Source organism: Haemaphysalis longicornis, unplaced genomic scaffold, assembly GCF_048455015.1.
Source record: "Haemaphysalis longicornis isolate Haplotype H1 unplaced genomic scaffold, Haemaphysalis longicornis Haplotype H1 scaffold_4, whole genome shotgun sequence".
Lineage (NCBI taxonomy): Eukaryota > Metazoa > Arthropoda > Arachnida > Ixodida > Ixodidae > Haemaphysalis > Haemaphysalis longicornis.
In genome coordinates this window covers 95,793,163-95,810,905 of record NW_027526361.1, presented here as the reverse complement: position 1 = coordinate 95,810,905, position 17,743 = coordinate 95,793,163, and the positions used below count along the sequence as shown (strand labels likewise).

Below are 17,743 nucleotides of genomic sequence, written 5' to 3'. Positions count from 1 at the left end.
TGGGTCGTAAAACGTTTGGAAATGTCTAAAGGATAGAGGTGGTGTTGGGCCAGCCCAAATGAGGCCAATATTGGACGCGGAAGTGCAAGTGGTCAATAATTTATAATATCTTTTTTCTTCTGTGGTAAATGCAATAGGAATGACAAATGTAAGGCAAGTGCTCCTTTCGCGCATTTTTTTTCTTTGAGTAAAAATATTATTTTCAAGTAAAAAGAGTTTTGCTAACTCCAACACGTTCGCAAGCGCCTGAATAGGTTTAGGCTTCTAATCAATTTTTTTTTGCATTGAGAAAAATGGGGGATATTACTGCCTATGCAGTTAGTTTAAACGTTTGATGGCGACGCCGGTACAGCGCGCTGGTGTAGCAGAGAAACCCCGGGCGAACGCATCCCTGCGCCCGGCGGAGCGCCCTGCAAGTCGCCGGAGAAGTGCGAGCTTCACGGGACAGGTTCCCCAACCTCCGTCACAGGCCGCTCGGAACTTGTTACGGCGACTCTCCGCCAGGTGCAAACGTCGTCTGCTCGGAGGTACTTTGAACGGCGGTACCTGGCGCTCTCTGTGATTACAAAGCTAAGGATTTCGCCATGGTGATTTTAAGAGCATAGACTACTTATTTGGACAAAAAAAAAATTGAGTGCAGTTGGCCTTTGAGCCATGAGAACATTTTGATGTATGCGGTAACAAGCAGTGTTTTTGCTGATGCAAAGAAGGTACACCTGGCAGGTAAAATAACCAACAACAAAAGCCAAGCTATCTAGACCATTCAGTGACGAACAACACGTGACTACGATGAAACCAGGCGCACCGTGGAGTGTATGCGACGGCCCGACCCACAAAAGTGCAGCTTCCTCCCCACCCTTCAACAACGGCTGTTACCGTGCAACAATCTCTACAGTAAACTAAACGAGGAACACGTGTTCTCGGGCGCGTGCACAGATGCATTTTTAGGTGCAGAGCACCTTATAGGTCCTCACAATGTCCGTCCGCGTCCGTGCGCATAGCATTTACAATCGCAAAAAATCACACAGGCACCGGCTGGATTCGAGCGTGTGTCTGGTAGACCAGACAGAGTTTTAGTGTCAGTCGTCTTACCCACTGGGCTACGACAGTGAGTACCCGTGGGTCAAACGGCTCGCTCCCTCGCCTGTAACGGTGCGACATACATTAGGACCTACCAATGTCCGTCCGCGTCCATCCGTGCGCACACCACCCGATTTCCGCCGAGAGCGTCATTCGATTTGAGCCGTAAGTTGAAGTTTCATTTAGGGTATAATTAAGGTGCAACTCACGGTTCAAATCGAATGACGGTCGGGGCGCAAATCGGATGTCACTCGGGGCGCACCTTGGATGTCATTTTGAGTCACCGTACTCCGCACCCTCGCCTTCATCCACGGAGTGGAGATTCTGCCATTTTTTTACTGTATCATAATTTATTTTTTTGCCGTCCTCTAACTTTTTTTTTTCTTTTCCAACGAAACACCTGCTGCCTGCTTGAACGGCGGTACACCGGATTCAAGCAATGATCGGATTGAGCAAAAAACATCTGCAGCCATGACTGCAATAAAGACTGCACCGATGGCTGACACTACTGCAAGCTCGCCGTGGCCCAACTCGGTTGTGTGTAGTGAAACAGCACCGACTATAGACCACAGAAGGTGTCGCGACTTGGGGAACGGCGTTCGAACGATCGGGAAAGAAACCACAGAGGCCATAGCAAGGTATGCTTTAAGAAATGAATATTGCTATAGTCTTCGTGCAAATTCGTATTGTAATGTTGGAAATCTCGTTCATTCTTCAGGTTAGCTCCCAAAGCACGACTGTATCCCTTGGGATTTTTTTCGTGTCGTGGTCTCTAAGCAGAGTACGTTTTGCGCCAAAGCCAGATTTTTCGTAAATGATCTGCAGCTCTAAATCTAATATAGATATCTTTGAAACAATTGCAGTACAACTGGCGGCTACGAAGACGCTTTTATTAGACTTAGTTTCATCTACCTGTCGTAATTAGTTCACCGTGCGCTCTTAAACAGCTGCAAATTATCCTTCAGCACTGCGGCTTCTTTGGCGAGAGCATGGCTGGAGATGTTGCACTACTCAGACGACTGCATAACCGTGGGAAGTTTATACCTCACCAGGTATCATAAATGGCTATCACTCGCACTTTAAGACAATGGTAGCATTCTGAGATCGTTGGTACTCCATAATTACACCAAACAAATGCGCAAAAGAGGGGCAACACGGACGGAGGGAGGAGGACGTCACTTCGTCCGTGCCCCCCCCCCCCCCCTTTTTAGCGCAATTACTTGGGGAATGCTTTAAGCATTGAAGGACTCTGCTTGGGGTTATTCCTAGGATTACACCAAATCGAAATGACTGACAAGATCACACTCACAATCGAAATGACTGACAAAATCTGTAGTCTGGAATTCAGTGTAGACGACAGCGAGAACCGCTCGCGACGAAACAATCTTATATTTTATGGCATTCCGGACACTACTAGAACTGAAACGTTTTCGGACTCGGAAGGAATAATCATTTGTCACTGCTGTGACACACTCAACCTAACAATTCCTCCCTCAGAGATTGAGCGTGCGCACCCCCTCAGGAGCTTTTCAGAAGACCGCATTCGACCCATAATTGTAAAGTTTCAATCATCCAATACCAAAGAACTTATCCTTTCTAACGGCCGCAAATTTAAGGACACAGACTTCAGCGTGGGCGAAGACTTCTCCCCTGCCGTACGTCATGCCCGCAAACACCTAATTGATTTTTCAAGAACGAAGTCAACAGCTTTCACTGTGCGTTTCAAAACCCTTTTTCTCGGAACTAAACGCTACATCTTTGACGAGTCATCGCAGGCAGTGAAAGAATTAAAATAGCAATAATCCCGTCCTCGACCAAAGCTAATCTCCCCCCAAATTGTCCCCAAATCATCTGTCTCATTTTCCGTGATCTTTACTAACATTAGAAGTATCATTTCGAAGCGGGAACACATTTCTAATCTGGTTTTGTCATCCAACAGCGACTTGCTTATAATAACCGAAACATGGTTAAGTTTAAGGTCTTGGCCAATTTGCCTAATTCTCAACTATTTGGGAAGGATCTGAAAGATAAGAAGGGAGGAGGGGTTCTTATTGCCATAAACCAGAAATTATCCTGCTCGTTAGTTAACCTGTCATCTTAACTTGAAATAATTTGGAACCTTTGTTCTGCGAAGCCCCAGTCAATATTATGTGGCGTCTGTTACAGGCAGCCGAATAGCTGTCCTGACTTTCCTAACAACCTTAATTTCGTATTAAACGAGGTTACAGAAAAGTATCCCAATGCCCCTGTAGTTTTGTTGAGTGATTTTAATTTTGCGGGCATTATTTGGCTTAACCAAACCACGCCGTCAGAGGCCCTAGGTGAAGGGGGGCTTCCCTGGACATTTGTTTAAATTTTAACGTTTCACTAATGGTAACTGCACGAACCCGCGTAACTCAAGAGTGTGAAAATATTTTGGACTTAATATTAACCAGCCATCCTGAAAGCATGGTCCCGAATACTTATCTCCCCGAAATAAGGAACCACAAGGTTATCCATACCGACTTTGATTTAAACCTTTAATTCGTCAAACCACCCAGAAAACCATTCGGCTTTACGACAAGGGAAATTATGAAGCAAGAAATTCGGAGCTTAACGCATTCTTATCCAGTTTGGAAATTAATTTCTATTCCCGGTCTGTCGAAGAAAACTGGACACGGTTTAAGGACAAGATCAATGAATTGACTGACAGTTTTATTCCGAAATCCCATTTCCGCGCAAACTGCTTAAAGCCATGGTTCTCTAAAACTCTTAAAACAATAGAAAACAAGAAAAAACGCCTCTTTAGATTGATAAAAAGACTACAAGACCCGCAAAAGTGGCAGAAATACTACGCAGCCGAAAAAACATAGTGATGTGCAGTTCAAGACGCAAAGAATTCTTTTGTCAACGTTGACCTACCAAACATGCTGACTAATAACCCAAAAAAATTTTGGCAGGATTTGAACCCCCCGCATACCGCCTACTCTTACCAGTGAATCGGGTGACGTAATCAACGATGATGAATGCGCTAACATGTTCAACATTGCTTTCTCATCCGTGTTTACCAAAAAAAAGTGAAGGGTCATTCACAATACCACCCACTATTATAGAATGTGCTATGCCACCCGTATCGTATACTACTAATAGAATTTTGTGCTTAATCGACAAGTTAAAACTTTCCCCCTCTTCCGGGATTGACGAAATCAGCTCTAAGTTCCTTAAGGATAGAAAATATATCTGTGCATCTTTTCTATGCTTGCTCTTCTCACAGTCACTTTTAACAGAACATCTACCAGAGGACTGGAAGAACGGGAAGGTCGTTCCAATTTTCAAGTCAGGTAACAAAAACTCGCCATTAAACTATGGTCCTGTATCCCTAACCAGCGTGCCCTGTAAAATCATGGATCGCGTCATCTACACCCATATCATAAACTTTCTTGTTTCAAACAGCTTTTTTCATCCCGCACAGCACGGGTTCCGCAGAGGTTTCTCTTGTGAAACGCTACCGGCCTTATTTGTTCATGATTTGCATGCTAACCTGGACTGTAACTTACAAACCGATGCCGTATTCTTAGAATTTGCCAAAGCGTTCGACAAAGTACCCCATTATCAACTGTTATTAAAACTTTCCCAGTTAAATATTCACCCTAACATATTAAATTGGATTAAAGAATTCGTCACAAACCGCTTCCAGTCTGTTAATATCAACAACCTTACCTCTAATCCTCTACCGGTAAGATCCGGTGTACCCCAAGGTTCGGTTCTTGGTCCCCTTTTATTCATGATATGCATAAATGACTTGCCCTCAAACCTAACCTGTAAAACCCGCCTGTTCGCTGATGACTGCGTTATATATGACACTGTAACTGACATTTCAAAACAGTCATCCCTACAAGCCAACCTAAACTGCCTGCAGGAATGGTGTGAGTGCTGGCTCATAGAACTTAACCCCAGTAAATGTAAAGTCGTTTCGTTACACCGCCGCCGTATGCCGCTTGTGTATCCGTACACAGTTCATACCATCCCCTTAGAAAATGTTCAGTCATACAAGTATTTGGGCGTCACTCTTTGTAGCGATCTTTCATGGAACATACACGTTAATAACATCATTTCATCTGCAAATTAAACATGGGGTTTCCTTAAACACCATTTACGCCTCGCTACACAACACGCAAAATTACAAGCATACAAACCCCTTGTTCGACCGAAACTAGAATACGTATCGCCCGTTTGGGACCCTCGACAATCTTATCTTATACATGCCATCGGATCACTTCAAAACCGGGCCGCTAGATTTATTCACTGTTCATACTCATCCACTCTCAGCGTATCTAGATTGAACGCGGAATCTGGTTTAACGGATCTAGCAATTCACCGTCGTATTGCCAGCCTTTCTTTTTTTTTCATAGTCCCTTGCATGTCCCTTACCTTGTTAGTCCCTTACAAAATTTTTCATAGTCCCTTGCATGCCCCACCTTATATCGTTTCCGCAACACGCATATCTCACCGCACGAGCCATTTGCTTCAAGTTGCTCGGCCACGTTCCCGGACCTCTACTTTTTCTGCCTCGTTTTTTCAGCATACAGCACCAGGCTGGAAAGGCCTTCCCAGCGAAATCGCAACCATTACCTGCCCATTATCCTTCATAGAAAACGTCAATAAGTTTTTTCTTTGTTTAATCCCTGGCTTCTATGTTTGCCACTTTGATTACCCACCCCTTGAGTAATACCCCCTCACGGGTCTTTCAGGAAATGAAATGAAATGAAATGAAATGATAAATAATGGTTCAGCCGCACCCCAACTCTGACATTCCAGCCGCATTCAAGCCGAATCACGAAGGCACCGTGGAACGCCCGCAAATTGAGATTGCTTCCTAGGACAAAACCCTTGTCCTTCCAAGTTTTCTTGAGCCAATTAATTTCGAAAAGTTTCAAATGGTAAATTAAAAGCATTTCTGTTTTGATTTGAGCCCTCATTGGTACTATGCTCGGTGAATAGAAATGAACGGGTCCAATAAATGAAGTATTGTCGAGTAGCAACACAAAGCACATTTGTCATTCAATTTGCAATACAATTTTAATTGGTAGTTTGCAGGTGAGCGTCCAGCTCATGTGTTCAGGTCTGAGTGCCATCACTGTTACGCGGAGAACATGTATTTGTAAAAAAGAAGCATCTTCCTTCCAAAGCCTATCTGTTAGTACTTACTATGCCTCAATATTAACTCCTTCTCACCACTTGTACTTGAAGGAAGCCTGTACTTTGTTTAGGGTAAAGTTTTCAGGCAGCACAAAATGCCGGCAGAATTCATAGCTTGGTTTCTGTGATCAGTGGGCATATGACCGCGCAGGCAGACAGAGTAGTGGCCATGCACACGTCGAAGCAAGATAATTAATCGGGCAGGATCCATGACCTGCATATAACGGGGACACGTTAAGTATACTGTGGGGTAGGCTAAGCTGAAATACGTGATGTAAACAAGAGCGAAGTATACTACCAGATTTCATAGGTTGGAAAGGTTTTGCCCATATGTATACTTCTTGTTCAAGAATAATCTCCAAATTTTCGCCGGGTGACTGAGCAGACAGACAGACAGAGAGACAGACAGACAGACAGACAGACAGACAGACAGACAGACAGACAGACAGACAGACAGACAGACAGACAGACAGACAGACATTGAGTAAATGAGGCTGGCTAAGGCGTTGCGCTGCTGAGCACGAGGTCGCGGGTTCGATTCACGGCCGCAGCGGCCGCTTTTCTGATGGAGGCGAAAAGCAAAAACGCCCGTGTGTACGAGATTTTGGCGCACGTTAAAGATCCCCAGGTGTTCGAAATTAATCCGGAGCCCTCCACTACGGCGCGCTTCATCGCCGGCGTTGCGTCGGCGCGTTAAACCCTACAATCAATCAAGCAAATGAGGCCAGTGCTTCCCGGTACCACACCAAGTACAACCGGTTAACACCCAATCGTAACATAAATGAATAGGCCAAAAATCGCAAGTGGAATTCTGGTCACCCGAGTGTGAAGGGAAAAAAGCTACTCAGCGACCCACAGCCAGGGTTACGGGTTCGGGGAGACCTCTGGTCACATCTGGCATGTATCGGAAAGGGTTGTGTTAAAGGGAAAGGGAAAATGGATAAGGAAATGGGTTACGGGAAATGGGAACGGAATGGGTGCAGCGGGTTTCTGATCTGATCCAAGATGTCTGACTCCTTTTCAGGACTGAGCTCTTACTTCAGAGAGGGCATCAGACAGCGCCAATTTGCAAATGTTTCAGTCCCTGCAATGGGGTTACCGCTCGCTCATAGGGTCGGTTGCTGAGCTCCGGCCGCCAGAGACACAGAAAACCTAACAGGGGGGTGACAGCACTTGCCCTTTTGCAACACTCGGGTCCACATCTCGTGCTTATAGGGGGCCCTGATCAGTGGAACTGACGATTCAGCGAGGAAGTTTTCCACTAAACTTGGGTACTTGCAACTCCTGCTTTTCATGGTCTCCCACCCGTGTGTACGAGATCTCGGCGCATGTTAAAGATTCCCAGGTGGTCAAAATTAATCCGAAGCCTTCCACTACGGCGCGCCTCATCGCCTGCGCTGCGTCGGCGCGTTAAACCCCACAATCAATCTTTTCATGGTCTCCGAGTACCGGTATTTTGTGTTCGAACTTGTATAAAGAACTCAAACCACTCATCGACCCGCATGACAAGCTTTATGTCCTCCTTTCTCCAACTCTCGTCCACACGTATCGGACAGAAGTCTTCAAGAAGGCCATGGGTCTTAAACAAAGGAGCTAGTCTGGCCTTGAGGACCGAGACTTAGATCAGTCCGGCTCTACTAGCCGTTGCTAAACAAGGAGAGTTTCCCCAATCGGCATACTACCCTCCCATTTTCTCGTTTCCCGAAAAAGATCAAGACCAGTCTTTCCGCACCGACCACTGCGTCCCCAAGTGTCAGGTTGAGGCCTGGCCACCATGAGCCCCCACCGCGTAGGACTTTTTCTGCGGACCAGGAACCTTCTCGTCGGCAGCCAGGCGCAGGCTTCCCGCGCAGGAGGGTGCGGCTTCCTCGAATTCACGAGGAAGTTTTCACCGCAATTATCATCGAATTACCTTCCCAAGCACCAACCGCGGTAGCCACCCAGGCTTTCCGGGCCTGCGTCCGCATCCATGTGCAGCTTTCCCGCTCATGGCAGTCCTTTCAGCAGCGATTACTCCGTAGTTCTTCAGCGACATGTAAAGTCTTTTTGCGCAGCTAACATTGGGGGATAAAAACTTGCTTTGTGCGCAGTTTCAAGTCTGGCACATTGCGCGACTAGGTTCCTGAGCCATGAAAACTGTCCCATAGAAATGCATGGGGAGTAAGATTTGACATAGAATTACACACAAAATATTCAGAATCCTGGAATATTCTTTTAGTATTTTGATGTTCACGTCGACGCCTTGCTTTATGCCAAATATCACTTTCGTGAAGTGGTTTTGCTAGGGTCCTGAGAGGTGGGAATTCTGAGCGAGAAAGCTGGGTATGACGCATTGGTGTTCCTGGAAGGAACCTGCCCTCAGAGTTCCATGATCGTTGAATACCGCTGCCATTTCGACGGACTAAAGCTTGGCAGTCGAAACCACCACCGTCCAGTCTGCCGGTAGAGTGGGGGGGCACTTGCAGGCTGACAGTCGTATCCCACCCAAGACAGACAGACAGACAGACAGACAGACAGACAGACAGACAGACAGACAGACAGACAGACAGACAGACAGACAGACAGACAGACAGACAGACAGACTATCGTTTAAAAAAAAACGAGAGTGGCGTACGCGAAAGTGATCGCTCTCCAAGACAACGCAGCGTCGCTGAAACCGACCGCCGAAATGAAACCATTGTACTTGTTCGTCACACCCGTATTCTCCGAATCTGGTACCTCCGTTTTCTTCTGGTTACCGCGCTTAAAACTCTGCCTCCGCGCGAGACTTTCGATCCAATGTAATCATCGCCGTCACAGCGTATTCAGCTACGCATGGCAATTTCTAATTTCGAGACGGTATAAAGTTTGCAAGCTCGGCGGAGGAGGGTGTAATCCTCAAGGCAAAACTACGCCAAGAATATAATATGTCTTGTGCTTGTAATTGCACCGTAATTATCAAGCAATTCGTGTAAATATCGGGGGGCTCCATGCATACAACACTGCGGTAAATTTGGGCCGCAATCGTATTTGTCCTGCTCGAACATGAAATGCCCGGAAAACAATATCGCTTTGACGTACAGCTGTTCTACAAGCACCACGCGCCGAGTTTCCCGACGTATGAAGGCACACAAACCGGGATGGGCTCGGCATGGTTGCAGCTGCGCCTCCGCGGTGACATTTCCGCTAGAAGACGTCACGGAAGCGACAAAGAGGGAGTCACAGGCACGTGTAGAAGTGAAGAAGAGCTTAACGGAATCAGTGATAGCACATCAGCTGAGAGCGTGGTAACTAACAGCCCGTCACCCGTAAAGCGGGATTGACACGACGGAGAAACCCTCTCTTTTTGGCCCGCGGGACCCGCTCACGTGACCGGTTTTAGCCTCTGCCCCTCGGTGGGGATAGCCCGCGGAGGCTCCGCGAAAGATAATGCCTCCGCATGTTTTCGCTCGACGGCGGTGGCCCTCGGCGGGGAATGGAACCTGTTCCTCGGCGCTGTCGTCTGCTAGTCACTCCGCGTAGCTCCGCACGTGTGGATGCGCCGCCAGGCCGGATAATCCGGTCACGTGCTGTTGACGTCACATATCCGTCCGCCTCCGCGCGCCTGTTCCTCCGTCGTGTGAATCCCGCTTAAGGGGTACCCTGTACAAGCCCGCCGTTTCTTGTGTAAGTACATCTAGCGCCTTTCAGTTGTTCGTTCTGCACACTCCCGCTATTCGTTTGAGCAAATGCTAAAAGAAACCCGCTGTTCAAGGGACCCTGCAACACTTCTGACAAACGCTTTCACTTTTCGGTCGCCCTCTGGAAGCACTGCGAAAGCTATAGTGATCGCCAGCACTAAGCGGCGTGCCTGATTTGCGCGTCGCAGCAGAACTGTTCGCCTTGCGTTTCTGCATTGCCTTTGTGGCTTTCTTTTTAAAGTGGATATCGAATTAGTTTGTTGCTGTAACGGAAGAAAGGCCGGCCAAAGCTGATACACCGCTGCAATGACGTAATTCGAGCGACCAAAGAACGCCAAGACCAGGGAAAGAGAGAGAAATCTTGTTAGCAAGTTTCTAAGTTATGTGATGGGGACAGAGCGATAACTTTTGGCTGAGGTACTTCGGGACACCTAGCCTTAGTACTGGATGTGTTGGTTGACTGCGTTCAGCAAGCGTTTCAGATTTTGAAGGTTTAGAAAAAAGTGAAAAATAGTGTTGCAGGATCTCTTTCGGGCTCCGTTTCCGACGATTACAGTCCGGATTCTGACCCTAACGATCCGTGTTTGAGACACAGCAATTATATCAATTTTTACGATAAAGCATTAGGTGCTCCATTGCGGGAAACAACTGCGTTGTCGTTGCGAGCTACGGAAAATGGCCGGCACTGTAAAAGCCACAAGAATTCGCGGGGTGCTAACGAGACATCGCGTGGCACATGACAGCACGTGGAAAAAACAGCTACATCCCAGGCAAGGACAACACTAGTTCTTTTAGTTAGCGAGAGCCTCTGTTCTGGCAGTCTTGGTGCCATTGGAAGCTTAAGAGGGTTCAACGCTGGTCGACCACTCTCGACATGTCGTAGACACTCGAGTCACGGCCCGGGGGTTCAAAAGAAGGTCCCCTTCACCCCGAGTAGTCCGAGTGGCACTGGCTACCACCCCCAAGCACAGGAAACTAAAATACCTAAACATAAATACCCCAGAAAGTGGAGGGGAAAATCGCCCCGCCTGTAGCGTAGTGGTTATCGCACCAGACCGGTATTCTGGAGGTCGTGGATTCGGATCCCACCTGGCGGGAATTTTTTCTCCACTTTCTTTTTTTCCAAATTCTTCTGTTTCAATGACCTACCACATCCTCCTCTTTGCTTTCCGAAGTTTTCTTGACTGCCATCTCCTATTTCTGTGTTATTTTCAACGAGCCCTTCATTTCCTATTCTGATTCGCTACATGTATGTATGTATGTATGTATGTATGTATGTATGTATGTATGTATGTATGTATGTATGTATGTATGTATGTATGTATGTATGTATGTATGTATGTATGTATGTATGTATGTATGTATGTATGTATGTATGTATGTATGTATGTATGTATGTATGTATGTATGTATGTATGTATGTATGTGCCTCGTTTCAGCCACACGGCCAAAACTTCAAGGAATTTTCAAATGAGACATTTATACAGGGTGATCAAAGTTAAGTCGACAGGTTTCTTTAGAAATAGGCCCTTAGATTTCCACGAAGAAGACCTCTACAGTGAGGTTACGCGCCCAGGGGTACATATCAATAGGAGGTAATTATTGCTGTAGGTGACTTAATTAACTAAAATGGTTGGTTTGAGCCAAGATATCAACGACGCCTACCCACTTAGGCGGATTGGCTAAGACGGGCTAACATTTCATATTGGAAGATGGTCAAGGAATAGTATTGGCAGAAATCAATGTGAGAAAAATTTGGCGGAAAGAAATGTAAAAAATTTGCGAAGCACATAAAAATATGCGCTGGTCTCAAAGAATTTCAAATAATTAGGCAATTGGGCAACTCTTAAAACTGTGTAGCACAATCCGATGATAAAGGTTGTAAGCTGCAGAAATAAAATACGGGATTTTTTACACAGGTATCACGGTCATTAAATGAGAAGATCTACAATAAAATTACGGTAACTTTAAAGGTTGACAAGAGAACTTGTGATTCATCCTGTACGAAACTCCATGGTTAAGCGTCGTTCTGTAGGTCCTGCCTTTGTTTGCTATTCTTAATTGTCAGACTATGTCGGGCAGCTTTATAACGGGTTGTGTTCTGCGTCATTTCCTTATTTGCAGTGCTATCTTTGCAGCCAGCGCAGCTATGGTACACGGCAAGACTCGTAGCTTCTTTGTTCACGATAAAGGTACTGTCCAGGAAGTCGCCAGAAATGTCGTGGAAACACAGGTAAGCCATTGCGTAAGCCGTACGAGGAGTTTTGAAATTAAATACGAGAAATATAAGTTTGTATAATTAAAAAAAACTGCCACATCAGAAGGAAAATTAACGTCAATTTAATTTAAACTTTTACCAACGAAGATAAACCATAAGGAAAACAGTTGAAAGAGCCGCTACACGTTACATACTTCTTGCAGTGCCTGTGTGATGTCATAGGGACAAGTGTTTTTTGCTAAAAGACCGTGTGACTCCGTTTGGTTCAGTGCTTGAATGCTAGCATGTCGTTAACACAAGCATTACTCCGGTTCATTTATACGTCAGCAGTAACGTTTCTCGTGAAGTGGTTTAGCGGAAAAGCCATTCCCGAAACTTCTCGCATTCTCCCCCCTTCATTTCGCCTTCGTGCGTAAGCATAACGTCACGAACGCAACGCTTCGAACACCGCAGCCACGGTTGTCCGCCTTTTTTTTATCGACCCCGAAGCATTTTTTGCGCGACCACAATTGCGCATATGACTTATTTTATTTATATCAAATTAAATCATGGTACCAGCTGCGATTCACTATTGGTCTTAATGGTATAGCCAGGAAATAACAAAGAGAAATTTTGGATAACGTAATGTAGAGTTTCAGGTTTCACAACATGATCAGTTGTTCTGTACAACGAAGAAAAAAAAGATATACAGCATGTGTGTTTTGTCTTTAATTTAAACAACCTAAAAACAGTGGGCAAGGCAAAGTCATGTTGTTATTTTGCTACGAGTACACGTGCGCCTAGCGGCGACCGTCAGAAAACAAAACAACCAAACTATCTCATGTCGATAACAAAGCTCACTCTGATTTTTTAATAATTGTTTTTGAGCATATATATCAGATAACAAAACCTGCTTCAAATAGCATCGGAGGCTGTTATTTTCTCCCAGGAAAAACAAAAAAGACCGTTTCGCTTCCAGCAAGAAACATCTGAAAATGTGAGCCCGGGAGTCATGGTACTCACAAATTCAAACGCCCTTCCTGCCCCCGATTTTTACTCGCGACAACGAAATAGTGATGTACATTTCCAGAGAAGCACGAAAGATGAATGGAGCCCTCCAAGGAAAGCCTTGGCGAGGCGATAATAGACACTCGCAAGTGACACCAACTCTTCTGGCTTTGTCCTACTGCTGGACGAGCGCTTGGAGGAACATCAGTGCTAGTTATTCGTGCCTCTAAAGAAGCAGTTGTTTTTGCCTTAGAAAACGATGCGTGCTTGGCTCAGAACAAAAATATTCCCGTGAGAACGTGTGACGCCACTCCCTCCGCCACGATCGTCATTATCAGCATTGTTACTCGCCCATCTTAGATGCAGAAATAAAGTGGAAGCAGGATCCCGTGCACGATGAAAAACTGTGGCAAATATGAGCGGATAGTAAAATATAATGGGGCGCGATGACGGAATGAGGCCATGAGAAAGTCCTGATCAAGATGTTCTTAGTGTCCCGTACTGCAAAATGGTGACCCGGTTCATCAAAAGCGTCATGTGGCGAATGCTCGTTCAAACCTTGTGGCTGCCGGTGCCGTCCTGGTAGCATGATCATAGCATCATAAAGACTACGCTCACGGGTCTCCTCTGTCGCGAAAGTGGGAAGAAAGCATCTGTAAAGAAAGGACAGATGGCAGAACCACCTCGGCCACGGTGCTTCTAACAGCGGATCTGTTGTTACTGGCCGTACGTTCGCCGTTGCAGGAAAAAAATACCCCGAAAATGCCGAGCGCTGGTAAGCGCGTGCTTCGCGGCGACCGCCGAGCGTCCTCGGCACGCGCAGTGGCTTTAGCAAAAAAGAAAAGAAAAAAAAAAGAACTCCAGCGTTCTTTTCAAGCGCTACCTCGCATGTAAAAAAAAAGTCAACCGTGGACGCCCCATTCTCTAGGAGCCATTATGGACACATATTTACGAGTGTGCCAAGCCTTCCCGAGACGACTTCCTGATGCCGCCACCGCTGCCTCGATTGATTGATTGATTGATTGTAGGGTTTAACTCGCCGACGCAACGCAGGCGATGAGGCGCGCCGTAGTGGAGGGCTCCGGATTAATTTTGACCACCTGGGGATCTTTATCGTGCGCCGAAATCTCGTACACACGGGCGTTTTTGCTTTTCGCCTCCATCAGAAAAGCGACCGCCGCGGCCGGGAACCGAACCACCGCTGCCTCGAGTCGATGATGAAAAGCTGGTGGAAGTCTACAATGTTGAGCATGACTTTCCATTGACCACTCACTGCGAAGAAGGCGACGACCTCTTCGATGCATATGACGACGTTTACTAGCACCGCAACATTGCAAATAAACAATGATACTGAAACTTAACCATAAGTCCGGCAATGCTCATCTACAACAGCTCCGCCATTAAGGTATTGCGCCTTAGTGCAAGCTTCCCTGAATTTTTTTACTCATCCCGTAAGGCTGCTAATCTACCGATTTTTTCGGCAAAAGTCGCCCCTCCGGAAACTGCAGAGTACCCCACTCCGAACTCCGAAAACTACTCAGAAAACTACCGTACTCAGAAATATGCAGACCAGCGTATACCCTCACAACACCGTTCTCTACGCCACGTTTCTCAAAACGATTCGCAATAAACACCACCCACAATTAGACACTCGCTATCACATAATAGCTGCATGCCTACACAAACCAACTTCTTTGTACCCTCTATCTTTACTACATGGCCGTAATTAGAGATACTGACTAGCTCGGCCCTTACTATCCATGGCGACGGGCACACCTCGCCAGCAAGCACCAAGGTATCAGGACTGAGCCCACCTCTCACCGCGAGAGTGCCCAAAATTATGCTCGCTGTTTCACTGAAGTTTATTCAATTAATCAATCAGTACAACATGTATGTCACGTAGGCAGCTTGGTGCAAGTGCATTCAAGAAAATTTACTTTTCTTGCAGGAAGAAGATAACGCTTTCTACGTGTGCGACTTGCGAGAGCTCAAGGCTCGCGCTCAAGTGTGGCGCCAAGAGCTGCCGGGCGTCGTGCCTTACTACGGTAAGAGGTCTCGGCTGTATTACTCCCAGGGAGGCAACAGACATTCAAATCCAATATTGTTTTAACATGACAGGGGGGTTTGGGAAAAGTTTGCTTTTGGGGCGCGTATATAAAGTTACAAGCACTTGGCGCAGGTTAAACTAGCGGCATCTATTGCGGGAGAATTGAAAATGCGCAAACACTGTGACCTGCTTTCCGGGCTTTGCGCCGCGCTGCCGAAACGGGCGTGGGCAAGGAGTACATGAGGCCACGCTATCATCTCGTCCACCAACTGCCGCTATCACCTTCCCCCTCGCAGCTACAAAGCTTCGGAGTCCGCTATAGCACCCTCTCCCGTGCCCGATGAATGAATGTTCCGCCTCTTAATTATACTATTGATCCGTGACATATAATAATATGCCGTAGTATGGTGTTACATGTGAACAGTTGAGAAATGCAGCATACGTCTGTTATATGAGATCACGAGCAAGAAGAGGAGGTGGAATAGAAATAAACGTCCCAGGACCCCTTGAGACCGTCCGGCTTCTTGAGCCTTAAGCTGGTCGTCAGTGTCCGGGCTGGACAGTGCTCTCTCCCAGTGCTCAGGGGAGTGGAAGAACAGGGGGGTAGAGAGAGAGAGAGAGAGAGAGAGAGAGAGAGAGAAGCTCTTTATTAGAAACAGGGTGTTTAGCCGGCGTGCAAAATCGCCTTCATGCTACTCTGTTATGGGAGGGGGAAAAGGAAGAAAGACCCAGGCGAGAGGAGGGAAGAAAAGAGTTATACAACCTTCGAGAGGGCCAACAAACTTAGGTAAAAGGACATATAGGTCAGGTCAGAAAAAAATTCTAGTGACCCACATTTTTACCTTGACTCTCATACAGCTGAAACGGTGCCTACCTCGGGGAGTTAACATCACGATTTACGCAGACGACATTTGTATCTGGTACGCAGCACGCTCCCAACGCACCACTCAGCAAAGGGAGTAGGTCGGGGTTTTTATCGCAGCCCCACACAATATGGTAAAGCGTGCCCGGAGCCTCACAGAAGCGGCATTCTGATGAGTAGAGGGTGGGGGCCAGAATGTGGGCTCTAGATTGGGTGGGGAAAGGTGCTGGTTTGGAAAACAAGAACACCACGTACGAGCAAGAAGAGATCATGCACTTTCGTTAGCCAGCGCTCATAACTGACGGAATAGACAAATAAAACGTGAGTAGGTGATCTTTTGATGCCATATGTAGAAACCCACTTCAGTATCAATATCTAATGTTGCACAAAAATCGCCTTGTATGCCTTTTTCAGCTGTAAAAGCTTGCTCCGATCCGGTGGTTATAGATACCCTGGCAATGGAAGGATTTAATTTCGACTGTTCAAACAAGGTAAGCAAGAATTCCGAGGAAACATTACGATTGAAACAAAGCTGGCGAACGGGCATGCCCATGCAAGGCAATCGGTCGCCCGGTCATCACTTGGGTTCCGGTACTAGATGAACCACCCCTGCTTTATGGCTCATTAAAGTTTCGTACGACTATATACTCACACCCCAGAAACTGACCGTCGCCGTAAAGATGTGCATCATGAAGAATTAGGTTATTGCGAAATTGCATAGCCATGTGGAATCGTGAACCTGCGGCTCTAACCGCAGACGTTACAAAATTTAATCAATTCCTTTGCAGTGTGATTCTCAGCACGGTTATGTTACTTAGTGGGTGTTTAAGCTATAATATTTTTGTACAAATGTGCATTGTTTGAGCTGTCTGCGTGCGAATGCCCACCAAAGTCAACAAATGCTCATGTGACCTTATTCGGAAGCATAAGCACCTAGCGATGCACCAATTAATTCATTTTTATCTTCAGTTGTATGTTATCTATGCACTTGATGAAATTATATGACTTGAAAGACAGATTTAACAAATATAGACTGAGCCTCAGATTTTCTTAGCCCTACGTAGCGGTGAAGATCATTGCTTGTATAAGCAACGATCTTAAACGTCGGTAGGGACTTCTCGGACTCAGCAAGGCCATTTTTTTTTCTCAAATTGCGATGTATGCGTCTGCAGGAAAAAGAAACGTCCCCCTTATCTATTAGCGTACGGGTCGAAATCATTCCTCCCTCAATTTGCTTGCTTATTAAATACCGCAGCAAAAGAGTGTCAGCTAAGAAAAAAAAACATTGGAAACTGTCAATGAGTTATACAGTGCTGCAATAGCATGTTATAGATCTCGATCGTGCCATTCACACACATGCTCCTCAAAGGGATTGTTTTATCTAAGAATATGGTGTGCTCCTTGTTCTGAGGACAACTTTCTGCTCATACTTGTACGTCACAGCGCATCCATCGTCAAAGGCGTCATTACGACGTAAAACTTGCCAAACCGGGGATAAGAGCGGCGGCTAAATCACCAACAATCAAGCGCGGAGTCCCGCAAAGGTGACATCCCACTCTTTACGAGCCGATGGTGCAGGATAATTTGAGTAGAGCCACAAGTCATGCTCCCCGTTGAGGTGTTGATCCCGGTTTTTTATTAAATACGCTGTATAGATAGGCCTCCCCAATTCTGCGTGTGTTCCTAATCAATTTCTTCTACAGTGAAATTAA

The 17,743-nt window shown here is 46.2% G+C and overlaps 1 protein-coding gene across 3 annotated transcripts in view; it reads left to right on the top strand.

Annotated features, from left to right (window-relative positions):
- Nucleotides 1-1,514: 1,514 nt before the first annotated feature.
- Nucleotides 1,515-17,743, top strand: part of LOC144179121 (ornithine decarboxylase-like) — a 35,518-nt gene continuing 19,289 nt past the window's right edge. Inside the window, exons 1-5 of one of the 3 annotated variants that reach the window (XM_077707351.1) lie at nucleotides 1,528-1,718; nucleotides 4,334-4,400; nucleotides 12,042-12,150; nucleotides 15,071-15,167; nucleotides 16,446-16,522. In XM_077707351.1, coding sequence (XP_077563477.1) covers nucleotides 12,067-12,150; nucleotides 15,071-15,167; nucleotides 16,446-16,522 — 258 coding nt within the window. In that variant the 5' untranslated portion in view covers nucleotides 1,528-1,718; nucleotides 4,334-4,400; nucleotides 12,042-12,066. Of the gene's footprint in view, nucleotides 1,719-4,333; nucleotides 4,401-9,633; nucleotides 9,904-12,041; nucleotides 12,151-15,070; nucleotides 15,168-16,445; nucleotides 16,523-17,743 lie in introns of those variants that run through there. The other 2 variants (XM_077707350.1, XM_077707352.1) reach the window with 2 other exon arrangements.